Raw genomic sequence first — 27,872 nt, forward strand, 5'->3', positions numbered from 1 at the left:
TTTTAATTATTATATGTCTTGGTGTTGTCCTCCTTGGATCCCTTGTTTTGGGAGATCTGTGGGCTTCCATGGTCTGAGAGACTATTTTCTTCCCCAGCTTAGGGAAATTTTCAGCAATTATTTCTTTAAAGACACTTTCTTTTCCTTTTTCTCTCTCTTCTTCTTCTAGTACCCCTATAATGTGAATATTGTTCCATTTGGATTGGTCACACAGTTCTCTTAATATTCTCTCATTCCTAGAGATACTTTTATCTCTTTCTGGCTCAGCTTCTCTCTATTCCTGTTCTCTGATTTCTATTCCATTAAAAGTCTCTTGCACCTCATCCTGTCTGCTCTTAAGTCCTTCCAGAGATTGTTTCATTTCTGTAATCTCCCTCTGGACTTCATCCCTTAGCTCTTGCATATTTCTCTGCAGGTCTATCAGCATGGTTATGACCTTTATTTTGAATTCTTTTTCAGGAAGATTGGTTATATCTATCTCACCAGGCTGTCTCTCTGGGGTTGTCTGAGTGATTTTTGACTGGACCAGATTCTTCTGCCTTTTCATGGCGATAGAAGTGGTTGCCGGCAGGTGGTGCATGTGTCAGCTGGGAGAACAAAGTCCCTTCCTGGTTGTCGGTTACCCACACACAGGGTGCAGTCTCTGGGATAATCTCCTGAGCTGCTGTGGGCAAATGGCCCTTGAGATAGCCTAGGGCACTGTGGGGGGTGGCAGATGTGCCAGGTGTGTTCTCCTGTGAGAACGGCACGCATTTGCACCTCTGGACCTTGCTCCAGCTTCCTCTGCCCTTGCTGATCACTCAGGTGCAGGGGGTAGCCTCTTGGTTAATTCCCTTAGCTGCCATGGGTGGGGCAGCCCTCAGGATAACCTAGGGCCCTATAGGGGGGTTGCAGATGTACCAGGTGTGTTCTCCTGTGAGAACGGCACCCCTTCATGCCTTCTGGACCTTGCTTTGGCTTCCTCGGTCTGTGCTGGGCAGCTGTGTGCCAGCTGCAGCCTCTGGATCTGTCCCACTTAGCTGCGTGCTGGGAGAAGACTCTGTATGGTTACTGTGGGCAGGGCTGCTCCCCAGCTGCTCCACAGCTGTGGCGGGTCAGCCGGTTTGCTTGCAGCACCAGCTGGGGGAATGAATGGCAGGCTGTTTATTGCTGTGAGGGGCTTCGGAGCTGTGTTGCCTCCCAGGGGGTTAGAGTGTCTGAAGTTCCTCAATATTCCCAGCCTGCTGGGCTCAGCATGCTGGGAAGATTTTGTCCAGCTATTAAGCCCTTGTCCCTTTAAGACTTTTACAAGTGCCTGCTTTTCTCTTGTCCCAGTGGAGCCAGCTGTGGGGACCCACCTGCAGTCTCCATCTCAGATTTTACTTTTCCGTTTCTCTAACATCCAGCACACCATGCAATGTGTGTCTGTGCTCCCGGTGCAGATTACTAGGGCTGGTTATTTAGCAGTCCTGTGCTTCCACTCCCTCCCCACTCTGATTCTTTTCCTCCCACCGGTGAGCTGGGGTTGGGGAAGTGCTTGGGTCCCACCAGGTCACGGCTTTGTATCTTACCCTTTTCATGAGATGCTGAGTTCTTGCAGATGTAGATATAGCCTGGCTGTTGTACTGTATCTTCTGGTCTCTCTTTTAGGAATAGTTGTATTTGTTGTATTTTCAAAAATATATATGGTTTTGGGAGGAGATTTCCGCTGCCCTGTTCATACCGCCATCTTGAGCCCATCATCTCATTTTTTTCAAACGAATCTATAAGGCAGGTATTATTTCCTTTGTACAGATGAAGAAACGAAACCTCTGAAAGATGAGATATTTTCCTACAGTCAGATAATTGTAAAGCTGGAATTCACACCCACTTGTATCTGACTCCAAGCCTAAATTTGTTTACACTGCACTTGTCTGCCTCTTTAGGACCTGCTGGTATTCTTTAGGTAGACTAAAGTCCCATCATGATTCCTTTTAGGTACAGGCAGCAACATGTGCTACATGGAGGAGATGAGGAACATTGAACTGGTGGAAGGAGATGAAGGGAAGATGTGCATTAATACAGAGTGGGGAGGATTTGGAGATAATGGCTGCATAGATGACATCCGGACCCAGTACGACAAGGAGGTGGATGAGGGGTCCCTGAATCCTGGCAAACAGAGGTGAGGAGGGTGAATGTGCACATTCATGCAGGTTATGCAGTATACAACCTCACCAGATTAAGGGCTGTACCATTTTTATATCATAGACACTATAGCTTTGCATATTTATTGCCACTTTCCATCAGATGTCAGTAAAGTTTCTTATTTGAACAGAGACAAAATATAATGACAAGTTGCCAACAAGTAGAAAGAAGGGGCACCTTTTTATAATTTCCATAAGATCTTCCAGTGGCTTTAGAAGTGAGACAGAGGCTGTCAAAAAGTCTATTCATTGTGGGCCAGGTGTCACAGAGCAGGGGTATGGTGACATAGTGGGCTCTCTTCGGATGAGCTTCTTGTAGGTTCAGTTTAGAGGTCAACATCCTCAGCCTTTGTCGAGCTGGCTGCCTGATCGATGACCTCTGTTGTTCTGCAGGTGGAGAAGTGGCCACAGGTGATAGATGGGAGTCCTGGTTCTCAACCATGGTGTTACATCCCACCATGGGTCACAATCACTCGTGAGGTGTATTCCAATTATTAACCATACTAAAAACACTGAAAATAAAAAATTCTAAAAAAATAAAGTGTATTTTCATCTGCATTCTCATATACCTTCTTGAGTAGCAGAAAGTGGTGTAGGTAGAGATAGAGCTAGTACACTGGAAATTGATCATTAGCCTGGGCCCCCATTACAACAGGAGTTGGCAAAGTTTTTCTGTAAAGAACCAGATAGTATTTTAAGACCAGGCCATATGGTCTTTGTCACAACTAAACTCAGTATCTTAATATGTAAAATAAGATCAAAACATAAATATATTGTGATTAGATGATACCCAAGTGGAGAAGTTGAGCAAATAGGAAAGGAAATGGGATTCCTGGGCCACAGACACCCGGGAAACTGCTGAACTGAGAACGCTGTACAGGAAGAGACTGGGCCAAGGCCAAGACTGGCCCTGGTGGTCCCTCATCTTCCTCTGGCTCTGGTCTTTCTAGCTGGGAGGCAGGTGAGTTGTAAGCCCAGTTGAAGCAGGGATTGCTCCAAAGAGAAGGGACCCTATCTCTAAATTCCACATTGGGACCTTCACGTTGGCTCTTCTCAAGGGGCAAGTTCCTTCTGACTTAGTTTTATGTCTGAATCCACTGGAGGCTTGCATTTTTGGAGTGAGAGTTTAAGGGGGCAACACATTTGAATTCGCCTTGCTATCACCATTGGTTGTCTAAGCTTTGGTTCCTTAGACTGATGAGGTACTGAGCAGTTAAGAGAACGCAAGTCTAGCACACAGGCACACTCAGATTTCTACTTGACCTGCAGGGGTCAATCCAGCTCCACATGCCTCATATGAATACTATTACACATACTTGTGCAGAGGGCCTGCTTGGTGCCTTTTGGTTACAAAGCCCCTTTCCCTGCTGCTCCTTCCATCATGAAGCTCACAACTTGGTAGAAAAGGGAAGGGCACTAACATTTTCTTAACACCCCTGGTGTGTGCAGATGGTTTTAAAGTAATATCTCATGGAACAGAATCTCTAGTGGAGCAGATTTCTTCAAATACAAAGTCAAGGAGAATCTCCAGTAGAACAGACTTATAATACAAAGCCAAGGAGAACTGGCCTGGAGGCCTGGAGAGGGACTCACTTTTCCCTAGCGCCTACTGTGCACCTGATGGATGCTTGGCTCCCTGCAGTCTTGTGGGGCCAGTGTTTTTCTCCCTGTTTTATGGATGATGGTTTATAATGCTTGCTCTGGTCATGCAGCCAGTGGCAGAGCTGGGATCTGGCTCCTGGCCAGAGCCTGGTTTTCCCCATCGGGCAGTCTTCTGCATCACCTCTCTCTGGGCCTTCTGTCCACTGTGACCCATGGGGAACCAGGCAGCTGGAGGGTGCCAGTGGTGAGCCTTCCACACCCAGCCTGTGGCCCTTTCAGGAACCGCTCACCAGTGCTGAGGTTCCTCACCAACCTTATCCCTCTTCTCCAAACAGATACGAGAAAATGACCAGTGGGATGTACCTGGGGGAGATTGTGCGGCAGATCCTGATTGACCTGACCAGGCGGGGTCTCCTCTTCCGTGGGCAGATTTCAGAGCGCCTTCGGACCAGAGGCATCTTTGAAACAAAGTTCCTGTCCCAGATTGAAAGGTGACATGTGAGGTTCACCTGCTCAGTGTGAGAGGCCCTGACTGGGATATGCTACTGTCATGCTGGGGTCCTGCAGATTTGAGATTTACAAAGGAACAGCAGGCCTGGCTGGGCAGGGGGTTGCCTCCTGGGGCTGCTCCCTGTCTCCAGTTGCATCAGCAGAGGCACCAGCAGTGTACCTAGGCCCCGAGCTTCCTAAACTGTTACAGAGGAGTTAGGCTAGGCTTAGAAATGGTCCTCTGTGTTCCTGAAAACATGATGTGTCCTATGAAAGAAAAGTCTTTTAAAAAAAATCACCCATATGCTTGCTGCTAAATACAGCTATTTTGATTTTTGCATATTATATTCCTTTTCAAGTTCTGGAGTGTGTGTAAACATATTGTTGTAATTTTAGTCGTACTACACATCTCATTCTGTATGTTGTTTATTTGTGGTAGTTTTCATCGGTAATTCTGGCTTTTATTTTAATTTTTATTATGAAAAGTTTTAAACATATACAAACGTAGAGGGAATAGTAAAAGGAACCAAGTGTTTCCATCACCACCAAACTGGGTTCATCTATGTACTCTGCTTTCCCCACCTCCAAACTGGATTAATTTGAAACAAATCTCACATGTTATATCAGTTCATCTATGAATATTTCAAAGTATATTTCTAAAATATGATTTCTTTAAAGTAAACATAACTACATTACCATCACCATACCCGAAATAGCTAACAATAAGCCTTTGTATTCCCTATTTCCCAAATTGCCTAAAAATGATAGTTCATTAGTTTGCATCAGTATCCAGACAAGGTCCATACAGTGCCTTTGGTTGGTATGTTTTTTAAAACATCTTTTAATCTTTAGACTTTGCCTCCCTCTCTTGTTTCCCCTCATAATATATTTGATGAAGAAACTATCATTTTATCCTCTGCATTTCCTATGTTATGGATTTTGCTAATTGTAGTATTTAACATTTTCCTCTGTCCTTATATTTCCTAAAAACTCATAGTTAGACTAAAATGCAGGGTTAGATTCAGTGTTGAATTTTGGACAAGAATATTTCGTAGGTGGCATCAATGATATTGTCTGTCTCTCTTTTGTGATCTTGGCAGTCACTGATGCTCATTGTCTAGATCTTTGATTTCACTAGAAATTGTAAAATGATGATAATTTAATGCTATAACTCCTCTGCATTTACTAGCTGGAATATTTCTAGGAAGAAAAACTTCCCCATATCAACTCTTTGGTGTAATTATCATTTTAAATGGCTGCATAATGTTACATTATTTTGCTGTACTATAATTTACTACACTTTCCCTTTAATATAGTATGTCTAGCTTGTAATTTATGGATTTCTGCAATTCTGAGTAACACCATAATTATTCTTTTTTTACCCAGTCATTTTCATCTCATGAATTATTTAATTCAGAGTAGAAGCATTTGGTTAAAAGAAGCATTTTCTTATGGGCATAGTTTTTAAAAAAGGTAGTTTTAGTTTCCATCACTAGATATGTACAAATGTGTCAGTTTCACTGCTTTTTGTACCAACACTGGATATTATCAGAATTACATGTTTGGAATTTCTCTCAATTTGTATTCACGCATTCATTTATCCTGGTGTTCATGGTTAGATGCCAGCAAGCCAAAAATCACATTGGGAAAAAAGAAAACTTTATAAATGAAAGCTGGTTCTTAATGAGGGAAATCAGATGGACTACTGCAGAGGCTTTCTCACTGTCTAAGGAGATGGTGGCAGAACTAGCAGCAATGACAACAATGCTATGTTTTTGAAGTGTTGATCAGCAGATATTTGGCATCCTTTTCCCTTATCTGGTCTTCAAACCATCAGATCTGAAAGTGCAAGTTAAAAGTCATCACCTTTGGTGAACCGAGGCATCCTCTTTTGCTGTGGGGGGAAATAGTTTCTCCCTCATGTTCAAGAGACAAACAGACTGACTTATCTTTGCCTTGCTGTCCTTGGCTTGAATACAAAGAAAACTGTTCCTAGATAAAAGCAAGTTGGCAGGACCTATATGCTTCCAGAAATATTTGCTTCTGCCACAAAAAAGATGTCTGCTTTGGATGCTTTGATTTCTACAGATTGTTGTTTTTTTAACCTTCATAGAATAAAAAGAATATCATATCTATCTAGTGCCAATGAAAGATGGTAGGTGCTATGCGGACTGTGGCCCATTTCAAAACATGTTGAGTGGATGAGACAGTGATTCTTGGAAAGAGTTGTAATCTCAGAACCTCAGTTTAAGATTCATCCCTAACTATTTAACTAGTTTGTGCTATGTGACCTAAAGCAGGTACTTCACCTTTCTGGACCCCAGTTTCCTTGTTTCCTTCTTTATGTGATAAATAATTGTTCTGCTGTTTTACTCCAGGGATTTCTTTGAGGACCAAGTAAAGAAAGGTATATGAAAGAACTAGGTAAATTGTGATGGGCTAGACCATAGCAGAAATTTCAGGTTTTATCTTTATACATGTTTTTAAAAACCCACACTTTTAAAAATACAAATAGTACTCATTAGTAAGTAGAAAGAAGAAAATAAGGATTACTGGTAATACTACCAGCACCTGAAGAGATTTCCTTCTGATCTTTTTCTCTGTGCAAGGACAAACATTAAAAAACAAAACCCAAAACAAACCAAGATCATATGGCGCATAGTATTTTATAATCTATAATATGTGATGAATATTTCCTATAGTATTAAATATTCTTATGTGTGCTCATCTTTAAGGTCTACAGAAAGATTGTTGTCTGGCTATACCACCAATTACTTGCAGAATCCACAACATAGTCATACAGCTTGTTTCTCTGTTGTTCTCTCTCTTGGTAACACTCTTCTTCCCTAAGTGTTCCCCAAGATGGTCAAGAATATAACTTATGTTGTTTATCCTGGGAGTCAGAGCTCTGTACTTCCACTGTGGGGTAACCAGGGCCTAGACTCGAGGCCAGGTTGTCCCTGTGATGGGCGCTTCTCTATATGTGCTTATGGTCCTACCAGGTTCCCAGTGACTAGGGTGCTGAGTGTACATTGTACATTCTTATATTCACATGCTCATTGAATGTATGCAGCCCTATGCTGGCTCTATTGAGAATACAATCTGACTGTCAAGCAGCCTTTAACCTAGCTGGGAAAAGAAAGAGAATCAGAGGAAGTTAAATAGAAGGAAAGTTGGCCTCCAGTTGAACAGGGCCAGAGTACCGGGAGCTGGCATGCTTGGTGGGAGAGGCCAGACTTGATGTGAGAAAGTGTGTGTTTGAATCCCTGCTCTCTACTTTCTGTGGGCAAGTCTCTAGCATTCTGAACCTCAGATTCTTTTTCTCAAAAATGGGTACCCAATGTGTTGGTTGCTGAATCTAATAATAACTCCTAGTGAGATAATAGATTTGAACATGCCTAACACAAGAGGTGCTAACACTTAATTTTTTTTTAAATGAGGGGGACTTTCTGGGGGTGGCAGACCTTCTTGAATCTCAGCTTCTTTTCCAACTCAGCCACTGCCTGGATCATTTTCTCCTCCCTCCTTCTGGGGCAGCTAGGGAAAGGGGACTATGAGCCACGTGGAGCAGGTTCCAGGGCCCCAGGAAGCAGGTCCTGACATCCTGTTCTTCCTGCCTGCAGCGATCGGCTGGCCCTTCTCCAGGTCAGGAGGATCCTGCAGGAGCTCGGCCTGGACAGCACATGTGAGGACAGCGTCGTGGTGAAGGAGGTGTGTGGAGCCGTGTCCCGGCGGGCAGCCCAGCTCTGTGGCGCTGGTCTGGCTGCCATTGTGGAGAAGCGGAGAGAAGACCAGGGGTTTGGGCACCTGAGGATCACTGTGGGTGTGGACGGTACCCTGTACAAGCTGCATCCACAGTGAGTGCCCAGACAGGCAGGGCTGGGAGGGTGCTGGGACGGGGTGGACCCCCTTGCATCTGACAGGCACAAGCTGTGAACCCTGGTGGCTCTGCTTCCCAGTGGTATGATGTGGGAATATTCGCTGTCCTCTTTGAACCCCAGGGTCCTCATCTGCAAAAAGCAGATGGTAGTAATTGACCTCACAGGGTTGCGTGAGGATTCAGTGAGTTCATGCACATACAGCGCTTTCACAGTGCTCAATGAATACAAGGGATTATTATTAATGTATTCCCACCTGACCTCACAGGGGAGTAGCAAAAACTGAATATTTTGCACAACATAAAACACTTGTCAAGTATGAGCTGGTTATGACAAAAAATCATACCTACCACATAGGTTGTTGTGAAGATTAAGTCAAATGGTGTCTGTAGAGTATGTGGTACATCACAAAAACACAAGGGATGAAAGCTATTATTTTTATTTAATGCTTTACATTTTGTTTGGTGATGAGGAAAAGCATTAAACTTACAAAAACTTCTAAAAAAAAAAGAAAAAGAATTTCCTGGCATGCAGAAAGGTACACACGAACATATTATTATTGTCATCCTTGATCCTCAGCCCTTCCTGTAATGCTGACTGTCCAAAATGCTGGCACACCTCATGGCACTATGCTTTGCAGATACTGTGTTTTTTACAAATTGAAGGTTTATGGCAAGTCAATCAGCGCCGTTTTTCTGACTGCATTTGCTCACTTTGTGTGTCTGTCACATTTTGGTAGTGCTCACATTTTTTAAACTTTTTCATTATTATTATATTTGTTATAGTGCTCTGTGATCAGTGATCTTTGATGTTACTATTGTAATGGTTTGGGGGTGCCACAAACTACACCCATATAAGACAGCAAAATTAATTGACAAATTTTATGTGTTCTCACTGCTCCATGACTGGTGGTTCCCTTGTCTCTTTCCCTCTCCTCTGGCCTCCCTATTCCCTGAGACACAATATTGAAACCAGTCCAGTTACCCCTACAATGGCCTGTAAGTGTTCAAGTGAAAGGAAGATTCGTATGTTCCTCACTTTAAATCAAAAGCTTGAAAAAGTTTAAGCTTAGTGAAGAAGGCATGTCTAAAACCAAGATAGGCTGAAAGCTAGGCCTCTTGTGCCCAACAGTTAGTCAAGTTGTGAATGTAAAGGGAAAGTTCTTAAAGGAAATATGCTACTGCAGTGAACACACAAAGAATATGAGAGTGAAACAGCCTTATTGCTGATACAGAGAGAACTTGAGTGGTCTGGATAGAAGACCAAACTGACCACAGCATTATTAAGACAAAGCCTAATCCAGAGCAAGGCCCTAACTCTGTAATTCTGTAAAGGCTGAGCGAGATGAGGAAGCTGCAGAAGAAAGGTACAAGGCTAGCAGAGGTTGGTTCATGAAGTTTAAGAAAAAAAGCCATCTCTAGAACATCAAAGTGCCAGGTGAAGCAGCCAGTGCTGCATAGAAGCTGCAGCAAGTTATCCAGAAGATCTAGCTAAGATCATTAATGAAGGTGGCTGCACCAAACAAAAGAATTTCAGTGAAGGTAAAACAACCTAATATTGAGAGAAGATGCCATCTAGAGAGGAGGAGTCAATGCCTGGTTTCAAAGCTTCAAAGGACAGGCTGACTCTCTTGTTAGGGGCTAATACAGCTGGTGACTTTAAGTCAAAGCCAGTGCTCACTGACCATTCTGAAAATCCTAGGGCCCTTAAGAAGTATGCTAAATTTGCTCTGCCTGTGCTCCAGAAAAGGAATAACAAAGCCTGGATGACAGCACGTCTGTTTACAATGTAGTTTACTATTTTAAGCCCAGTATTGAGACCAACTGCTCAGAAAAAGATTCATTTCAAAATATTACTGCTCACTGACAATGCACATGGTCATCCAAGAACTCTGTTGGAAATGTACAACATGAATATTATTTTCATCACTGCTAACACAACATCCATTCTGCAGCCCATGGATCAAGGAGTCATTTCAACTTTCAAGTCTAATTATTGAAGAAAAACATTTCATAAGGCTGCATATGCCATAGATGGTTTCCTCTGACGGATCTGGACAAAGTAGATTGAAAATCTTCTGGAATGGATTCACCATTCTACATGCTGTTAAGAATATTTGTGATTCCTGGGAAGAGTCAACATACCAGCATTAACAGGAGTTTGAAGAAGGTGATTCTAATCCTCATGGGTGGCTTTGAGGGGTTCAAGACTTCAGTGAAGGAAGTAGCTGCAGATGTGTTAGAAATAGCACGAGAACTAGAATGAGAAGTGGAGCCTGAAGATGCGACTGAACTGGTGTAATCTCAGGCTAAAGCCCGAGTGTGAGGAGCTGCTTCTTATGGATGAACAAAGAAAGTGGTTTCTTGAGATGGAATCTACTCCTGGTGAAGATGCTGTGAAGACTGTCAAAACGACAACAAAATAAACTTAGTTGATCAAACAGTGGCTTTAAGAAGTTCTACTGTATGTAAAATGTTACCAAACAGCATCTCATGCTAGAGAAATCATTCATGAAAGGAAGAGTAAATTGATGTGGCAAACTTCACTGTTGTCTTATAAGAAATTGTCACAGCCACCTCAGCCTTCAGCAGCCTGCAGCCTGATCCATCAGCAGCCACCAACATCGAGGCAGGACCCTCCGCCCGCAGAAGGATCAGGACTCGCTGAAAGCTCTGATGATGGGTAGCATTTTTTAGCAATAGAGTATTTTTTAATTAAGGGATTTTTTAGATGTAATGCTATTATGCACTTAATAGACTACAGTATAGTGTAAACATGACTTTTATATGCACTAGGAAACCAAAAAAAATCATTTGACTCCCTTTATTGTGATAGTTGCTGTGTTATGGTAGTCAGGAACCAGTCCCGCAATATCTCTGAGGTATGCCTGTAACTAACTGGTGTCTTTTCTTGGTTTCCTCCTTGAGGCCACATATTTCTGGTGTGGTTCCTACAAGCCTCTCCCTTGAACTGAGGCTTGACCAAGGAACAAAAATCACATCATTTCAATAGGTATATAGAAAGCATTTGATAAAATCCATCACCTTTCATGATAAATGCATTTAACATCTTAACACAAGAAATAAGGGAACTTTCTCAATCTGATAAAAGCATCTATGCAAAGCCCACATCTGGCATCATACTTAATCATGAAAGATTAGATTCTTTTCCCTCAAAATCAGGAACAAGACAAGGATGTCTACTCTTGCCATGTTTTTAGCACATGAAGAGGTGCTCAATGTCATTAATAACTAAGAAAATGCAGATCAAAATCATGATAAACCATTTCACACCCATGAGGTGACTGACAATAAAAGTGTTGATGAGGATGTGACTAAATTGCAATCCTCATACATTGCTGGTGGGAAATGGGTTGGCAGGTCCTAAAAAAAGATAAATTTGGCATTACCATCTGACCCAGCAATTCCATTCCCAGGTGTGCCCAAGAGAGATGAAAACATGCTCCCATAAATACCTGTTGGGGACGTTGCAGCATTATTCATGGTAGCCAGAAGGGAAAATAACCCAAATCTCCATCATCTGATGGATGGATGAACACAAAGCTGTGTCTCCCTGTGATGGAATATTACTCACAGGAAAGAAGGAAGTACTGACACATGCCACAATTTGACAAAACTTAGAAACTATCACAATAAGTGAAAGAAGCCAGACCCAAAGGCCACAGACTATATGATTCCATTATATGAAATGCCCAGAATAGGCAAATCTATAGTGATAGAGAGTAGATTAGTGGTTGCTAGGGGACCCATGAGGGATCAGTGTGAGTGGGGCATGACTATTAACAGGTATGGGATTGTTTGATGAAAAATGTTGGAAGTGTTTTTTTATCACCCCATGATAACAATGTTCTGAGATCAGATAATGGTGATGGTTGCACAACTTTGTGAATATACTAAAAACCTCTGAATTGTACATATAAAAGATAAATTTTTAAAGAAAAAAAGACTCGATTGAGCAGTGACTGCTAATCCATTTTCTCCTTTCTCCTGAAAAGTTTGGGGCTAACCACCCTACTGTACTATGTACTTTCTCCTTCCACTTAACCACTATCGCCCCACGGAGCTTCAGTGGTTGGCCAGAGTCACCCACTGGATGTGTGTTTCAGTCAGGTTCAGAACCTGCTCTGGCCTGCTGGCCCTGAGAGATGACTACCATCTGCACCATTCCTGGTAACCCAAGACCTGAGGCCTGGATAACTGGGCGCCTGGTAAACGCACATTGACCCTATAGTCTGGCCTGGTAATTGACTCCCATTAAGTCCATTCAGATGGATTTGCTATCTCAATAGATAGTTGAGAGAGGCCAAGTATCACTGTGATTAAGACTATGTGCTTTTCATGGTGTGTGTGGGGTCATAGGGAAGACAGTATACCTCAGAGAAGAGAAAAAGGGACTCTGTGGCATCTTGCTGCACTGATGGACAGTGACTGCAGTGGGGTATGGGGGGGACACAATAATAGGGGTGAATGTAATAACTGCATTGTTTTTCTTGTGAAACCTTCATAAGAGTGTGTATCAATGATAACTTAATTTTAAAAAATGACTATGTGCTTTTGGGAAAAATTAATGGAGAGAGGGATGGATGAATGGATGGCTGGATAAAGCAAATAGGGTAAAAATTTAACTTTGTTGAGTATAGGCAGAGGGTGTACAGATGTTCACTGAGCAACTTAAAAAAATTTTTTGTAAGTTTGAAAAATTTCAAAATAAAAACGTGGGGAAATTTTGAGCACAAAACGATGGGGTTTGGAAAAAGATGGGCCTGGTTCAATTATTACAACTAATAAACTTACAAGTTGTACAAACTTAGGCAAGTTTCTTAACTTCTGAAATCTATTTATGAAACCAAAATAGTAGTAATTATTTTCAAACTATTATGTATTACACTTTGACATTCTATATGTGAGATCCATAGAATAGTTTCTGGCATTAGTAGTTGCTCAATAAAAGGTAAAATTAAAACAGCTATTTAAGAAGCTATGTCAGGAACTGTTCCAGAGCCTTGAGAAGCAGTCTGGAAGAAACAAACTAGCTTGAAATCACTTGTAAATGCGCTGATCCCATAGGTAGGTGCTGACGATGTTTCTCTTTTTCTTTTCACAGCTTTTCTCGGGTGTTGCAGGAAACTGTGAAAGAACTGGCTCCTCGATGTGATGTGATGTTCATGCTATCAGAAGATGGGAGTGGAAAGGGAGCAGCTCTGATCACTGCTGTGGCCAAGAGGTTACAGCCGACATGGAAGGAGAACTAGGACCTCCTCAGGGTTGGGCCTGATGTGCCTCGGATACTGACCAGCCTTTCCTCTGGCAGATGAGTTGGTCAGGGACCACCAGGCAAGCTTCAGGCTGACTTCACCTTCTGGATGGTCAAAAGAGAACCCCAGGTTCTCGGGTACTCAGCATTTTGTTAATGGTTTTCATGGGCATTAAATACATTAAATGACATCTCTATTTGGCATATTTGGGCCAATGCTGGGCCAACTTGTAAAACCAAAGCGTTGGGCTCAAGAGATCCCCTTTCAGCAGCATTCAGTAGATGTCTGAGTTGTTAGTTCTCTTTGGCTTTGGGTCCTGTGGCTCTTGGAGACATATCCAGTCTGCCCGTGTGGCCTGGCTGACTGAGTTCCCCACTGGGCTGCTCCAGCCATTGCTTGCAGTAGATTAGTCACTCTTGTGGATGCATCTTTGAGAGGCACAGGGACTTGTGTAATAAACTGGAGAGCTGTTTGTTATGCCTCAGAAGATTGGAGACTGACAAAAATTAGGCTTGGGGTGGATTAATGATTGTGCATTGAGCATTGACTCCCCTATACAGAATTTTATTGTTGTTAACAACCATTTGATCAATAAATATGAGAGATGCCCTCACAAAAAAAAAAAAAAAAAAAAAAAAAAAAAGGACAGACTTCCAATGGTAAAATAAATTAGTAACCGGGATGTAATGTATAGCATAAGGAATATAGTCAAGATATTGTAACAGCCTGGTAGGGTGATAGCTGGAACCTAGAATTATGTATATAAATGTTCTACCACTGTGTTGTACACTTGAAACTCATGTAATGTAATACTGTGTGTCAACTACCCTTTAATAAAAAATAATTATTTAAAAAAAAAAAAAACAAAACAAAACTGGAGAGCTAATCTATTTTGTCTCTAGCTTGTCATGGTGATGTCAAACCTGAGGCAAGAAGAAAGACTTGGAGCATTCAGCTCCACGATGAGGAAGGGTTGGTTGCCAGGGAGCCCTGTAGGAAGCTGTTCATCCTTAAAGTGAGTTCTGTCAGCACCTTGTAGGATTCTGTTTCTCAATGCACAGGTGCAATGGGGAGGGTTGCCATTTGGGACACTTGTTTTCATTTTACATGTCATTTGTGTTGCTGCTGTTGACAGTTGTTTTAAAGTCTGTTAGGTATGTGAAATCTAGTATATGAATAAAAAACTTCTGATTTCCCAAGAATCTTTGCACGAGGTATTAATATTTCATCTCGGCGACTCACTTGGTAACTTCATGCTCTGCAGGTGGAATAAGAGACACATAGAGCCAGAAGTTGCTGAGAGCTTCTCTCTAGTCCAAACTTCTTACCAACAGGGTGAAATTGGAATATCTTCTACAATATGTTCTAACAGATTACCCAAATTTCATTCAAATGAATACTTCCAGTGACTGGGCATTTACATGATCCTACAACTCTTGCTTTTCAGCAGCTGAAGTTGACTGGAAGTCCTTTTGGCCTCCAAGCTCACCTCTACCTTCCTGGAATTTGGCCCCTCTACATGCCCCACTCATCTCCATTCTGCCCTCCAGTACTAAGTGAAATTGATCTGTCCCTGTCCATTTCCCTGCTGGACATCCTCTCTCTTTCTCTGTCTCTTTATCCACCCTTTATCTGAACCACCTGTGACTTTCTACCTTGTTGCAGAGTTATCTGTGTGTATTTCTTATCTGGTATAGTAGATTGTAAGGTCTTTGTTAGGTACATTTTTGTATTGCCCCAGTGAACCCCAAATTATGCTATTCTTTTTTATTTTATTTCATTTTTTTATTTTGGTATCATTAATGTACAATTACATGAGCAATATTATGGTTACTAGATTCCCCCCATTATCAATTCCCCACCACATACCCCATTACAGTCACTGTCCATCAGCATAGTAAGATGCTATAGAATTACTACTTGTCTTCTCTGTGTTGTACAGCCTTCCCTGTGCCCCCCACCCCACATTATGTCTGCTAATTGTAATGCCCCCTTTTCCCCCTTGTGCCTCCCTTCCAACCCACCCTCCCCAGTCCCTTTCCCTTTGGTAACTGTTAGTCCATTTTTGGGTTCTGTGAGTCTGCTGCTGTTTTGTTCCTTATGCTATTCTTTTTAAATGCTTATTGGATGGGGGCATGATTGAAAAATAGAGAGTTCCAAGAAATTTTCCTTGGAAGAAGTGGAGGCCATTATCATGAGAAAGAAATTGAGAAGAGTAATATTCCAAATTATCCAGGTTGATTTTATTTTGATTTATGTACTTAATCCCTAGTGCGAATTATCACCATTTGTTGAAACAGGCCCTTCAGACAGACAGATGCAGGAGCTGGAGGAGGGTATGAGAGAGGCCACCCTTGGGGACTGGGGACAGAGGAAGGGAGCTGAGGTTCCCTGGGAATTACTTTTTCATGCACTCAGTAAACATATATGGAGATACTTCTGTGCGGGGTTCCTAGATTTGCCAAATGAACTCTTTTGTATTTTAAGGTTGGACCTCTCTGGGAAGATGTATAGATTTATTAAGTTTATTATTTGTATTTTGAGGTTATCTCTCTTTGGGGAAATGTTTCACCTCATCAGATTTTGTCTTAATCAACCTCAAACCTTGTTGTCCTTGTTATCTGTCCCCAGTTCTCCTATTTCCTGGTATCATGCCCCAGCTCCCGGCCCGTCTGTCTCCTTGTTCTGCTTAAAGGGTGGTGGGTGAGACGGTGTGGGGGAGGGGAGTCTCTCCCTTTCCCACCCTGCCCTGGATGGATGATCTGGCTCAGAGATTCAGGTGTCTGTGCCACCACATCCTCCCACAACCTGGTCTCTCAGCACATGTTTGGCAGTTCCTGCTTGTCTCCAAGCTCTGATCTCATAAAAGAAAAAGAAGCCCCAGGTATCTAGGCAACCCTGCACATTCTAATTGATAGCATCATAGAATCCTTGAACACTTCAGACAGAGGAGACATCCATCTTGCCATCTCTGGACAGGCCAGCTCCCGAAACACCTGGGGCAATGGAAGGCTAACTCCTCAAAGTTTACTAGGCAAGACCAGCAACCACACAACAAGGTGAACCCTCCTCATGTGAACCCCACCAACTTTTCCTCTCAGGGAGCATCTTCTGTATTTTCTACCCCTGTAATTAATTATTTTTTCCCAGTAACCTTTTGGCTAGAAAGAGCTGATGAGTATAGATTTAAGAACCATATTTTCCCATGACTCTGCCTCTCCAGAACAAGAAACCTCATTCCCACTTGTCTGTCTTCGGAAATGTTTTCTCTTCTTCCCATTAGCTGGAATGGGCACTCCATGAGAATAAGGACTTAGTTTCATTTTTCCTACTGTCCCCAGAGCCTACCAAAGGGCTGGCATTGAGTAGCCATTGGACAAATCTCTAAATGAATGAAAGAATGCTCAACAAGCACGTGAATGAATTATTGCTCTCCTTTGAATTGCTCTATTTGTTTTGCCTCACTCAATGGGACTTGAGCCTTATACACACTCTATAAATGATGGTTCAATGAATGCCAAGCCCTGTTCTAGGCACTGAGAACCCAAAGAAGTATAAGACACCATTCCTGCTTTGTAAGAACCCATGGGCTAGCAAGCAAGGAAAGAGATATAAATGTCTGCAATACGATATGGAAAACAGGAACAAGATGAATACACAATTTCTGACCACGTCCTGCATCCTAGATCAGGAACTCTCAACTTGTGTGTGCGTGTGCTAGTACACATGTGCATGAACATGCCTCATAAACCCCTTTAACAATCATGTGAAACCTGTGGACCCTTTCTCAGAATGTTTTTAAATGCATAAAATACATAGGATTACAAAGGAAGTTGATGTTATTGAATTGAATTACAGATATTAGATACTCAAGTCGTATTATAGTAGTGTATGTGTTTGTTAATGCACTAAAACAGGATCCAGCAGGAACCTAATAGCAGTCATAACTTTGCAGTCCTAATGAGCATAAATGGTACTTGGAGACGTTTGCAGCACCAGCACAGACAGGAGAAGATGTGTGGTTTCTGCAGGAGACAAGATCACAGGTGCAGCAGACACCACTGTGCTCTGTTGCCCACATTCCTAAGGGAGGGAAATGCTGAATTTCTACTAGAGGTGATTGAAATTAAAGTGGAAACATTTTTCCAAAGAAGTTTATGGACTTCCCACTGTGGGGGGGTTCCCCCCGGCCCTGGAGCCCAGGTTATTAATCCCTAATTGAAATAATCCTAATAGACCTGGCACTTATTTAGGGATAACAGCTTAGATGGCAGAGAGGCACTGTAGTCTGGACTCAGAAGAGTTGGGCATTTGCTATTGAACCTTCTTGAGCTTCAAGTTTCTCATGTGAGAAAGAAGAATAATATAACATTATGTTATGTGAGCTACACAAGCTAAATATATGGACACATGGGTAAGCTATAAGCCACTTGTACACACGTGAGGTGGTTGTATTATGGTTGTTACTGTTCCTTGGGGGCACGTCTTATCATTGGTATGATGACCTTGAACATCAACGTTAAGGTCCTTCCAAGCCTGTTGCCCAGATGTGTGGATGGCTAAGGAATGGCCACTGGGGGAAATGCTTTTCTTACACTCCCTTCCTTCCACCTCCACTGTCTTGGTGTTAGCTCTCTTGCCATTTCACAGTTGAAACTCTGGTGAACCATATTTTATTAGAGGACTTGGGAGAAGTCTGGTAGTTCATATTTGGGGCAAACTAGGAGGGGCAATTAGAGTAGAAGAGTTGAGTTCTTTTCTGGTATAGAGTGATGCTAGGGAGAAAGTGAAAATATTTAAAAATTCCAGGGGTTTTTTTTGGTTTGTTTTTTATGAGAAGGAAAGGGTTATAGGGAGAAAGGTAGGTTATTGACAACTTAGGAAATCAAAATGGTCTGGGGGATTGGTCTAAAGAACAGAGATGTATTAACAGTACCTGGGATAATTCAAGGGGGTGCCATTCATATCATAGTCTATATGTGGACCAGGTCCTATTGAGTCACCTCCATGGCAGCTACTGTGGTCTAGAGTGGCCTTTCACAAAGTGTGTCCTAGGTTTAACTGGATGTTCCCAAATCCATCAGTCTCTGGAGTCACCCTTTCCTTTAATACTCAAATAAAATAGCTCATTTCTCCATCCCTCCCACTGCAGAATGGTCTGTCTCCCACCCTAATCTTTCCCCTCCCTCCCTCCCTCCCTCCCTCTCTCCCCCCTTCCTTCCTTCCTTCCCTCAGTCAAAGAGTAGTTTACTAAAGCAAAGTACACACTCAAAGAGGGAGTGCTGGCAAGCTCCAGAGATGGGCAGCCCGTCCTGGTATTTCAGCAGTTCCTGAAGGGGATGCTTCTGTCTTCTGGTTACTCCTCTAATTCCTGCCTTGAGTTTGCTTCCTGTTCTCTCGATTGATCTCACACTCCCTGCAGCTGCTGTCTCTCTGTTTTGCCAGGTGTATGGAACTGTCCCTTCCTCTTTGATTCCTCAAAACACCATTAACTCAAGGCCAATGTCTGGAATGCACCTAGTTAATGGTTTGAGGAATGTGGAGGGGAGCTACTTCACAGAATAGGAAACAACTTAAATATGAATATTAGATATCAAAGTTCTATGGCCAACTCCACCCTAGAGAATTTCTCACTGGCCATCTTTCTCCATAGACTCTGCTGGCTACATGTTTTCTGGATTCTTCCCACTTTGTCTGGGGACATCTTTCTCATATTTTCCTCTTCTGTGAATTCTGGAATCCTCCCATAAAGGGAAAAACTCCTATTGTTTTATTTTACAAAACAAGTGACTCTCCTGTCTCAGTTCACTCTTAGGCCAGACTTTTCCTTTCCTTCCCCAACCAAAAAGGCTCCTTGGGGTGTTTGAATAAAAAGAGAGATGTTTCTCTCCAAAAGGGAATTATTCTGTTCTTGTAGATTTAAGCTACAGCAAGCTTTTTTTCCTTCACATATGATAAACTGCACATATTTCAAGTATATAATTGATACCTTTTGATGACATCATTACCACAATCAAGATAATGAACATATCCATTACCACCAAAAATTTCCTGTGAGCCTTTGCAATCTCTCCTTCCTATACCCTCCTCCTCCCCCATATTCAAGTAACTATTGATTTGCTTTCTGTTCTACATAATTTAGTTTGCATTTTCTAGAATTTTATATAAACAGAAGCATTTAGTTGGTACACTTTTTTGAACTGGCTTCTTTAATTCAGTCTGCTGATTTTGAGACTCATTCACGTTGTTACAAGTATCAAGAGTTCATTCTTTTTATTGCTGAGCATGACCCTGTATGAATGTACCACAGTTTGTTTATCCATTCATCTATTCATGCATATTTAGCTATTACAAATAAAGTAGCTATGAACATTATACACAAGTCTTTGTATAGACACATACTTTCATTTCTCTTGGGTAATATCTAGGAGTGGATTAGCTCAGTCATTTGGTTAAATTTTAGGCAAAACCCAAACTGTTTTCAAAGAACCATTTTATACTCCCATCAGGAGTATATGAGAGTTCAAATTTCTCCACATCTTTGTCAACAGTTGGATTGGTCGGTCTTTTTAATTTTAGGCATTCTAATAGATATGTAGTGCTATATATTGTGGTTTTAATTCATATTCCCCTGAGATTTAATATCTCTTCATATGTTTACTGACCAAATGTTTTCCTTCTGTGAAATGCTTTATTAATGGCTTTGCCTGTTTTTAAGTTGAGCTATTTGTTCCTTTTTCATTGATTTGTAGAAGTTCTGTATATTATGGATCTAGTCCTTTGTCAATATTAAACAATACAAATATCTTCTTCCTATATATAGCTTGTATTTTCATTTTCTTTAAGGTTTTGATGAACATAGTTCTTAATTTAATGTGAAAATTCTCAATCTTTTAAAAAAAGTTATCATTTTTTGTCTTACTTAGCCAGTCTTTCTTTACTCTCATGGTCAGAAAGATTTTCAACAATATTCAGGTCCTCTGCTCATTTTTAAACTGAGTTTTTTTCTATTAAGTTGTATGTATTTTTTATGTATTTTGGTTATTAACCACTTATCAGATGTATGGTTAAAATTTTTTTCCCTTCAGTAGGCTGCCTTTTCATTTTGTTGATAGTTTCCTTTGCTGAAGGGAGATTTTTAGTTTGGTGTAGTACCACTTATTTTTGCTTCTGTTGCCTTTGCTTTTGGTATTAAATTAAAAAATAAATCACTGCCAAAACCAGTGTCAAAGAGCTTATTATCCACCGTTTTCTTCCAGGAGTGTTGTGGTTTTGAGTCTTTTGTTCAAGTCCTTATCCATACTGAGTTGTTTTTTATGTATGGTATAAGATAGTGGTCCAGTTTCACTCATCTGTATGTGGCTGTCCAGTTTTCTCAGCCCCATTTATTGAGGAGATTCTCCTTTTCCCAGTATATAGTCTTAGCTGCTTTTTCATAAGTTAATCAATCATATGTGCACAGGTTTGTTGTCTGTTCAGATCTTCTATTTCTTCATTATTTAGTTTTGGAAGTTTTATGTTTCTCAGAATTTATCTTACTTCTAGATTGTCGAGTTTGCTGATGTATTTGTAGAATCTTATCATCCTTTGTATTTCTCTGGTGTCCATTGTAACATCTCTTTCATTTCTGATTTACTTATTTGAGTCCTCTCTTTTTCTTGGTGAGTCTAGCTAAAGATTTATTTATTTTGTTTATCTTTTAAAAAAAACATTGCTTAGTTTCATTGATCTTTTTTCTCTATTTAATTTATTTTGGCTCCGATCTTTCTTATGTCCTTCCTTCTACTAACTTTGGGCTTAGTTTGTTCTTTTTTAGTTTCTTAAGGTTTACGGTTAGGTTGTTCATTTGCAATCTTTCTTGCTTTTTAATGTAACCACTTATGCTATGAACTTTCCTCTTAGAACTGCTTTTGCTGCATCCTTAAGTATTGGTATTTCCATCTTCACTTGTCTCCAGATATTTTTTGATTTCCCTGATTTCTGCTTTAACTCATTGGTTGTTCAATGGTATGTTGTTTGATCTCCACATATTTGTGAATTTTCCAGTTTTCTCCTTGTGACTGATTTCTACTTTCATATCATGGTGGTTGGAAAAGATGCTTGATATGATTTCTTAAATTTATTAAGACTTGTTTTGTGGCCTAACATATGATCTATCCTGGAGAATGTTTCATGTATGCTTGAGAAGAATGTGTATTCTACTGCTTTTGGATAAATGTTCTGTATATGCCTGTTAAGGAATTCTTTTTCATTCTTTTTTGTTTTTGCTCCTCTGACTGGATGAATTACACCCCCCTATCTCTGAGTTTGGTGATCCTTTCTTCTGTTTCATCTGGTCTAATGTTGAATCCTTCTAATAAATTTTCAGTTCAATTGTTATATTCTTCAGCTCTATGATTTCTGTTTAATATTCCTTTTTTTTTTGTCTCTTTGTTGAAATTCTCATTTTATTCATACATTGTTCTCCTGACCTTGGTGAGCATCTTTAGGACCATTATTTTGAACTTTTTATCAGGTATATTATTTATCTCTATTTCATTAAAGTCTTTTTCTGGGATTTTATCTTGTTCTTTCATTTGGAGCCTATTCCTCTGTTTCATTTTCTTTGACTCTTTATGTTGGTTTCTATGCATAAACAGCCATCTTTCCCAGTCTTGAAAAAATGCCTCAGGCCGGAGATGAACTTTACCATTCAATTGTGCCCTAGCTCTTGGGTGTCTCAAACCTGTGTGATTGTCCAAGCAGCCCACTTTGTTCTCAGTGGCTCCCGGTAGTTGAGGGTGTGTCAAAACCTGTCAGTGTCCCAAAGGAGAGGATCTCAGTCAGCATCTTGATATAGGAAGATTGCTTTTTGAGACCAGCGCTCTACCCCTGAACTAGGGAGCAGGCAGCTGTTTTTAAAGTATACAGTTATACTTCTTTCTGAGGAAGACTTGGGGAGATGGACATTTCTGTGTGTTCCTTCGGTACTGAGCCCTGGGGGGATAACCAGTTAGGAACTGTTTCTTTGTTTGCTACTGCCCTGTTGACCCTGTGAACACAAGCCCTGCTGGCCATGAGAGCCAGATTATCAAGGGATGTGTCTTCTGGGCCATAGCCACAAAAGCCAGGGTACCAGGCTTATACATAGGTTCCTTTCATGGAGATTCCAAAGGTCTGATGGGGGCAGAGGGAGAGTGCGAAGATGGCACGTCCCAGCTGCCTCTTTATCTGGAGAGGATTGCAGTTGGCTCCTAGATATGTGTTAAATTAGGAGCCTCACCTTCAGGCCACAACTTGTAAGATCTGCAGATAGGCCTCTTTCATGGAAAACTGGGTGTTTTAGTTGCCTACCTCTGCACTGAGCCCTGGGAGGACAGATGGTTAAAAACTATTACTCTGGTTGTCTTTTAAAGAGCAAAAGTTTTTAATTTTGATGAAGTCTAGTTTATTATTTTTTTCTTTTATGGCTTGTGATTTTTGTATCCTGCCTAAATATAAATATATTTGCTTAATTTTCTAGTATTTTTAAACTCTCTATATTATGTTCTTCATATGTAATATTTCTAGTTTTTAAATAATTTCATATCTTATTTCTTTATCTTATTAAATATGTCTATCATCCTTAGTTTACATTTTTGGTCTGCCTATTATAATATTTTGGCTTAAATGTTCAATGTTGCCTAGATAGTTGACATTCTTTTCAGGTAGTTTTGTTCCTCAGATGTCTGGTTAGTTTTGCCTGGTGAGCTTATATTCATCCCAAGGTAACCCAGTGCTTTGGCCTGGAATGTGTTTTGGGTTAGAGTCTATAAGGCTAGAGCCTAGTATGAGTCCGTCTCAGTGAGTTCACGGAGAGGAGAGAGGCAGAGTTCTCGGACAGAGTCCTGGGCTCCAAACCCACGGTTAGACACCCCTGTTAGTGCCAGGTGTCTCCCTCGGTCAGGGCAGGGTCTGCTCTTTAGCCTCTTAGGAAGAAGCAGTGCTTGGAGGAAGCATCTCACTATGTCATCATCTACCAGCCCTTGGGGATGGGTGAGTGATGCCCGAGGCTAGTCAAGCCTCACCTCCTGTTTCCCCAGCTCTTCACCCAAGCAAGGCTTAGGCCCTGATCTCGCTCCAGGGACTCTGGTACTGGGGTCTGATAATTCCTGCCCCTGGTGGAGGAACAGGAAGTGACTGCCTCAGGGTTATGTGCAGGGAGAGGCAGGAGCAGATTTTAAGTCACTCTTCTCTAACCTTCACCATTTTTCAACTACAAAACAGTTCATATGGTGCAACTGATATACATGCAAATGGCTGTTTTTGTTTCTGTCAGTGATAATAAAAATAGAATTACTCTATATCTAGCTTTTTCGATTTAACAGTACATCATGGATAATCATTATGTTTGTGTCATCAGTGCTGGTTAAAACAGTATATTTTTTTGGTAGTAAACTGTGGAGGGACAGGGGATGGGGCTAGGGACAAAAATAAATCTGATGTTGGGATTAGGGCTGAGAAGGCAGAGGAAGGGAGATTGACATTTCTCAGGGAAACTGACAGGTTAGCCAACATCCCAGGTCAGATCCATTTTCTTCGAACCTGCTGGCATTTCCTGTATAGGTAAAGCATTGGCTGCTCACACATGGCTGCCTGGCTTGTTTTTCTTGGGTATAAGTGTGCTTAATCTGTGTTTTGTCTATCAGCTCTCTAAAGGCTTTGTCATTCTACTCTGCTCCCCGACCCCCAGCCCCTGTCACTCACCCACACCTTCCCTCCTGGGCCTGGTACTTAAAAGGGAGCACTTACTGGAAATAGATTTCAAATTGGAAATCTGTCTCTCCTCTCAAAGAGAGCTAGAGCTGTGGTCCATCTCTGGGCCCAGATTCTAGTCTGCCTAGATTTCTGAGTCTGCTTGTGAGGTCAGGGAATACTTCGGAAGGGAGGACTGGGTGGACTGTCCTGAGATCGAAGCTTGGATCTGAACTGTTGGACAGCTGGACAGTGTCTGGAGTTTTGCACAAAAGAGAATTGAACTGTGGATCCGCTGGGAGGTTATTGTGATAGCCCTGGTGCCCTGCGCCTCCAGGGTACTGGAGCCCTGTGGGAGCACATAGCTGGCATTTTTTGCTTGAGATTAGGAAGTCTTTTGCTTCCTTTGTGAATAGACTTGAATTCAATGGACTGTTGTGGTAGGATGGCATCTTTTTTTTGGTAAAAATGAAACAGATTTGGCTCCAGTTGTAACGAGATGGTGGGCAGACGAGCTCTCTCTCTCTGGTGTGTGGTGGAAAGCCAGTGTAAGAGCATGTGGTCACATTTTTGTCCAACATCATCCAGAGCATAGAGAAGCTGTGATTCCAGCCTCTGAAGAGTGAGTTTTATCTCGATGTGACTCTCCAAAGACCATCTTTTTGCAGGAAGTGTCAGAGCCCCATTTCATAGTAAGTTTCTTTAGACATTTTGTTTTGGTTGATAAGTTCCGTATCATCACTCAAAGGCTGATGTCATTTCCAGAGAGTGGTGCCCCTGAAAGCCCTCCCAGGCCTGGGAGGTGCTGGTGGTGGTGGGATGACCAGGCTGAGAGACTGGTACCTGTACTGTATTTCTTTAATCTGGCTCTCCCTGAAATGGGCTAATCATCCCAATGCCCTCTTCCCTGTTTTGTGAAGGATATTCAGAGAGCATGACAAAACAAGTTCAAAAGAGGATTTAAGCTGTTGTTTTTATACTCTGCCACATTTTGTTTTCTCTGAGTTGGGTCTTTTGTTAACATATTCTTTGGAATAGAACTTGTCTGCCGTTGACTTTGGTTTCTCCATTTGGAGAGAAATTGGGTAGTGCCCGGTTGCAGGTACCCTGAAAAGGGTGGACTGGGACTGCATATGCAGAATGGTTGAGTGAATGTGTGAATGAACATACAACTGACTGGATGTGATGAGGAATCTCAGAATGACCCAAGATACATGTTCTGAGGGCTGTTTCCTTCAGAAGTTAAATAGATCCTCACTGTGAAATAGTTAATACCCATAAGCATTGATAGTTCACTATGGTGCAAAAATTTCTTCCTAACCAGCTAAGTCATGAATGTAGGGCTTAAAAGAAACCACATGGGAGAGGTGTCGGTGAGCTAGGGAGCATTGGAAGCTTGGGCCAGAGTGAGGAATCAGATCCTTGTGACCTTTATTTAACATTCTCTAGAATGTGGGCCAGTCTGCAAAGCCTCCCTCATATCAGCCAGCCCAGCTGAAGGGCACATGTTCTTGAAGTTTCTGTCATGTTCACTCTAGTTTTAATAAAAGCATTTCTAAGTCCAGGGTCTTCCTCTTACATTTTGGTGACCAGTGATTGTGTCTTCACTAAGAACCATGGATATGCATAGTTTCATCCTGGGGAAGTTGTCAGGGAGGAAAGGGTTTCTCTGCGAGAATCCAGAGAATTAAGGCCAATGGAAAGAAGTCAGAGGCAGGCAGGTTTCATCTCAGACATAACCAGCCAACAGTGGAAAAGGCTGCTTTACAGGGTGAGGTACCACTTACCCAGATCTTGGATCGGGTAGCAGTGGGGTATAACTTGCTAGGTTCTTCCCAGTTCTCAAGGAATGTGCTTTTACCTCCTGGAGTCTCATGCCTTGGGCAGTTAATCTCTGAATTGCTAAAATCCTTGTACTTCATCCCCTACCCACAACCCCGTCAAACAACTTATCCCAGTTCTCTCTATAGCTACAGATCCCTGTCTAGTCTTTTCTCAGAATGTCATCTACAAAGCTCTCTTCCATGTGGAGAACATGAGAGAGTAAGAGAACCAGGATCTATTAAACTTTTAGGGAGTGAATCCACTTGTCGGTGGGGCCTGAAAATAATGCATTTCTAAAAGTTCTCAGGAATGCTGCCCCCACTGATCCAGGGATCGCACTCTGAGAACCACTGCTCTAGGGACCCAGCCATGCCACTCTCAGTGAGGCCCAGATCTGGAGGGGGTGAATAGTAAGTAGTTGACACATCCTCCTCCTCTTCCACGGCTGTCTCCCCTTTCATCAAAGCTAGCTTGTTCTTCCTCAGGAGCCTCAGAGGAAACTCTGACCTAGACCAATGTGTCCCAGATCCAAACTCACTTCTTCTGGGAAGACGGAGACTGCATCTAAACCTCCAGGATTAGGTGCTGTGGCTTCCCATACTTATAGGGAGCCTCATGATTCACAGTTTGTGATGGTAGTTTGTGTGATTTCTTAATCAGCACCTCTGTCCCAGAGAGACTGTAAGCTCCATGAGGGCAGGATTTACAAACAGTAAGGAAGAGGTGCAGTGGCTGGGTGGGGGTGCAGTGGTCAGTCACCTCCAGGATTGTGGAAGAGCATGGAGGAACAGGGGTTTGTCCCCAGGAATGGCCTGGGAAGGGAGGCTAGTGATACATTTTCATGAGCACCTGACTTAGCTTCTCTAAACTTCGGCTTCCCCAGGCATTAGGAAATGGTTTGTACTTTCTGGCATTGTTTGGAAGCTTCTAGAGTCAATGCATGTGAAGTCTTTAGTCCAGAGCCTGGCACACCTGAGGGTCAGTGCACATGGACTGCCACTGTCATCACCATCTATCTACATCACTGTCACCATTCCCGTCCTCCTACCCAAAGTTTCTGTGAGGTCCCAGTAGGACAGCAAACTTGATAATCACAAAGCACTGCCTGGATGCCAAGGGCACCAAGTGTCCCCGCCCCTGCCCATGAGGCTGCAGTAATAGCCTCTTCACTGGAAACGAGGCCCTTCCTTCCACAGGTGGGGGAAGGTGCAGGCTCTAACTTTTAAAGCCTTCTGGTGACTCATATTATGACAAAAGCATCTTTTGTCCCTTTTTGTCCTCAGGACTGCAGCTAGCCAACTAAAAGACTGCTACCCAGAGCATTGTTCCCAAGGAAGAAAAGAGCCAAACACCCACACACACCTGCTTTGTGCCAAGAATCTACAGTTGGGTTGCAAAGACAGCATATGTTGTCCTTCTGGAAAAAGGACAGTGAGACCAAGTGAAGAGCCCACAGAAGTGTCTCAGATCATCTCAAGGCAAGTGGGTGGGTGGCCAAACCTTGTGGTCTCAGTCCCTGAGCCAGACCCTCCCTGGCCTTTTGCATTAGCTAGCTTCCTGTCCTTTTAAAATAATGAATAAAGAGATACCCAAGTCTCATGATCTTAAAGGGTAGATTCTGGATTTTAAGCCCACTTACTGTACTGATGAGGCCCAGAGACAAACACTTTCTCAAGGTCACACAGTAATCTATAACTGGACCACAAGTCACTACAGTTAGGTCTTTTTGTATGAAGTAACTGGACTAATAACATCTACACTGTTTTTTTTTTTAAAGGCAAATGCTGTGCTTGTATTCATCATGTCTGATAATGTGTAAAAGGCCTCTCTTACTTGAGTACTCATTTACCTTTCTCTATTAACCTCGTCTGAATTGATGTCATGCTGTTGAGGGAGAATGTGGTAGAATGGCTGGGAATGCAGGCACTG

The 27,872-nt window shown here is 42.0% G+C and overlaps 1 protein-coding gene across 3 annotated transcripts in view; it reads left to right on the top strand.

Moving 5' to 3' along the window:
- Window positions 1-13,869, top strand: part of HKDC1 (hexokinase domain containing 1) — a 50,767-nt gene extending 36,898 nt beyond the window's left edge. For 2 of the 3 annotated variants that reach the window (XM_036924004.2, XM_036924005.2), the window contains exons 15-18: window positions 1,957-2,140; window positions 4,100-4,255; window positions 7,877-8,110; window positions 13,256-13,869. In XM_036924004.2, coding sequence (XP_036779899.1) covers window positions 1,957-2,140; window positions 4,100-4,255; window positions 7,877-8,110; window positions 13,256-13,403 — 722 coding nt within the window. In that variant the 3' untranslated portion in view covers window positions 13,404-13,869. Of the gene's footprint in view, window positions 1-1,956; window positions 2,141-2,555; window positions 2,672-4,099; window positions 4,256-7,876; window positions 8,111-13,255 lie in introns of those variants that run through there. The other variant, XM_036924007.2, reaches the window with a different exon arrangement.
- The last annotated feature ends 14,003 nt before the right edge of the window (window positions 13,870-27,872 follow it).

This window comes from Manis pentadactyla, chromosome 8 (genome assembly GCF_030020395.1).
Source record: "Manis pentadactyla isolate mManPen7 chromosome 8, mManPen7.hap1, whole genome shotgun sequence".
NCBI classification, from domain to species: domain Eukaryota; kingdom Metazoa; phylum Chordata; class Mammalia; order Pholidota; family Manidae; genus Manis; species Manis pentadactyla.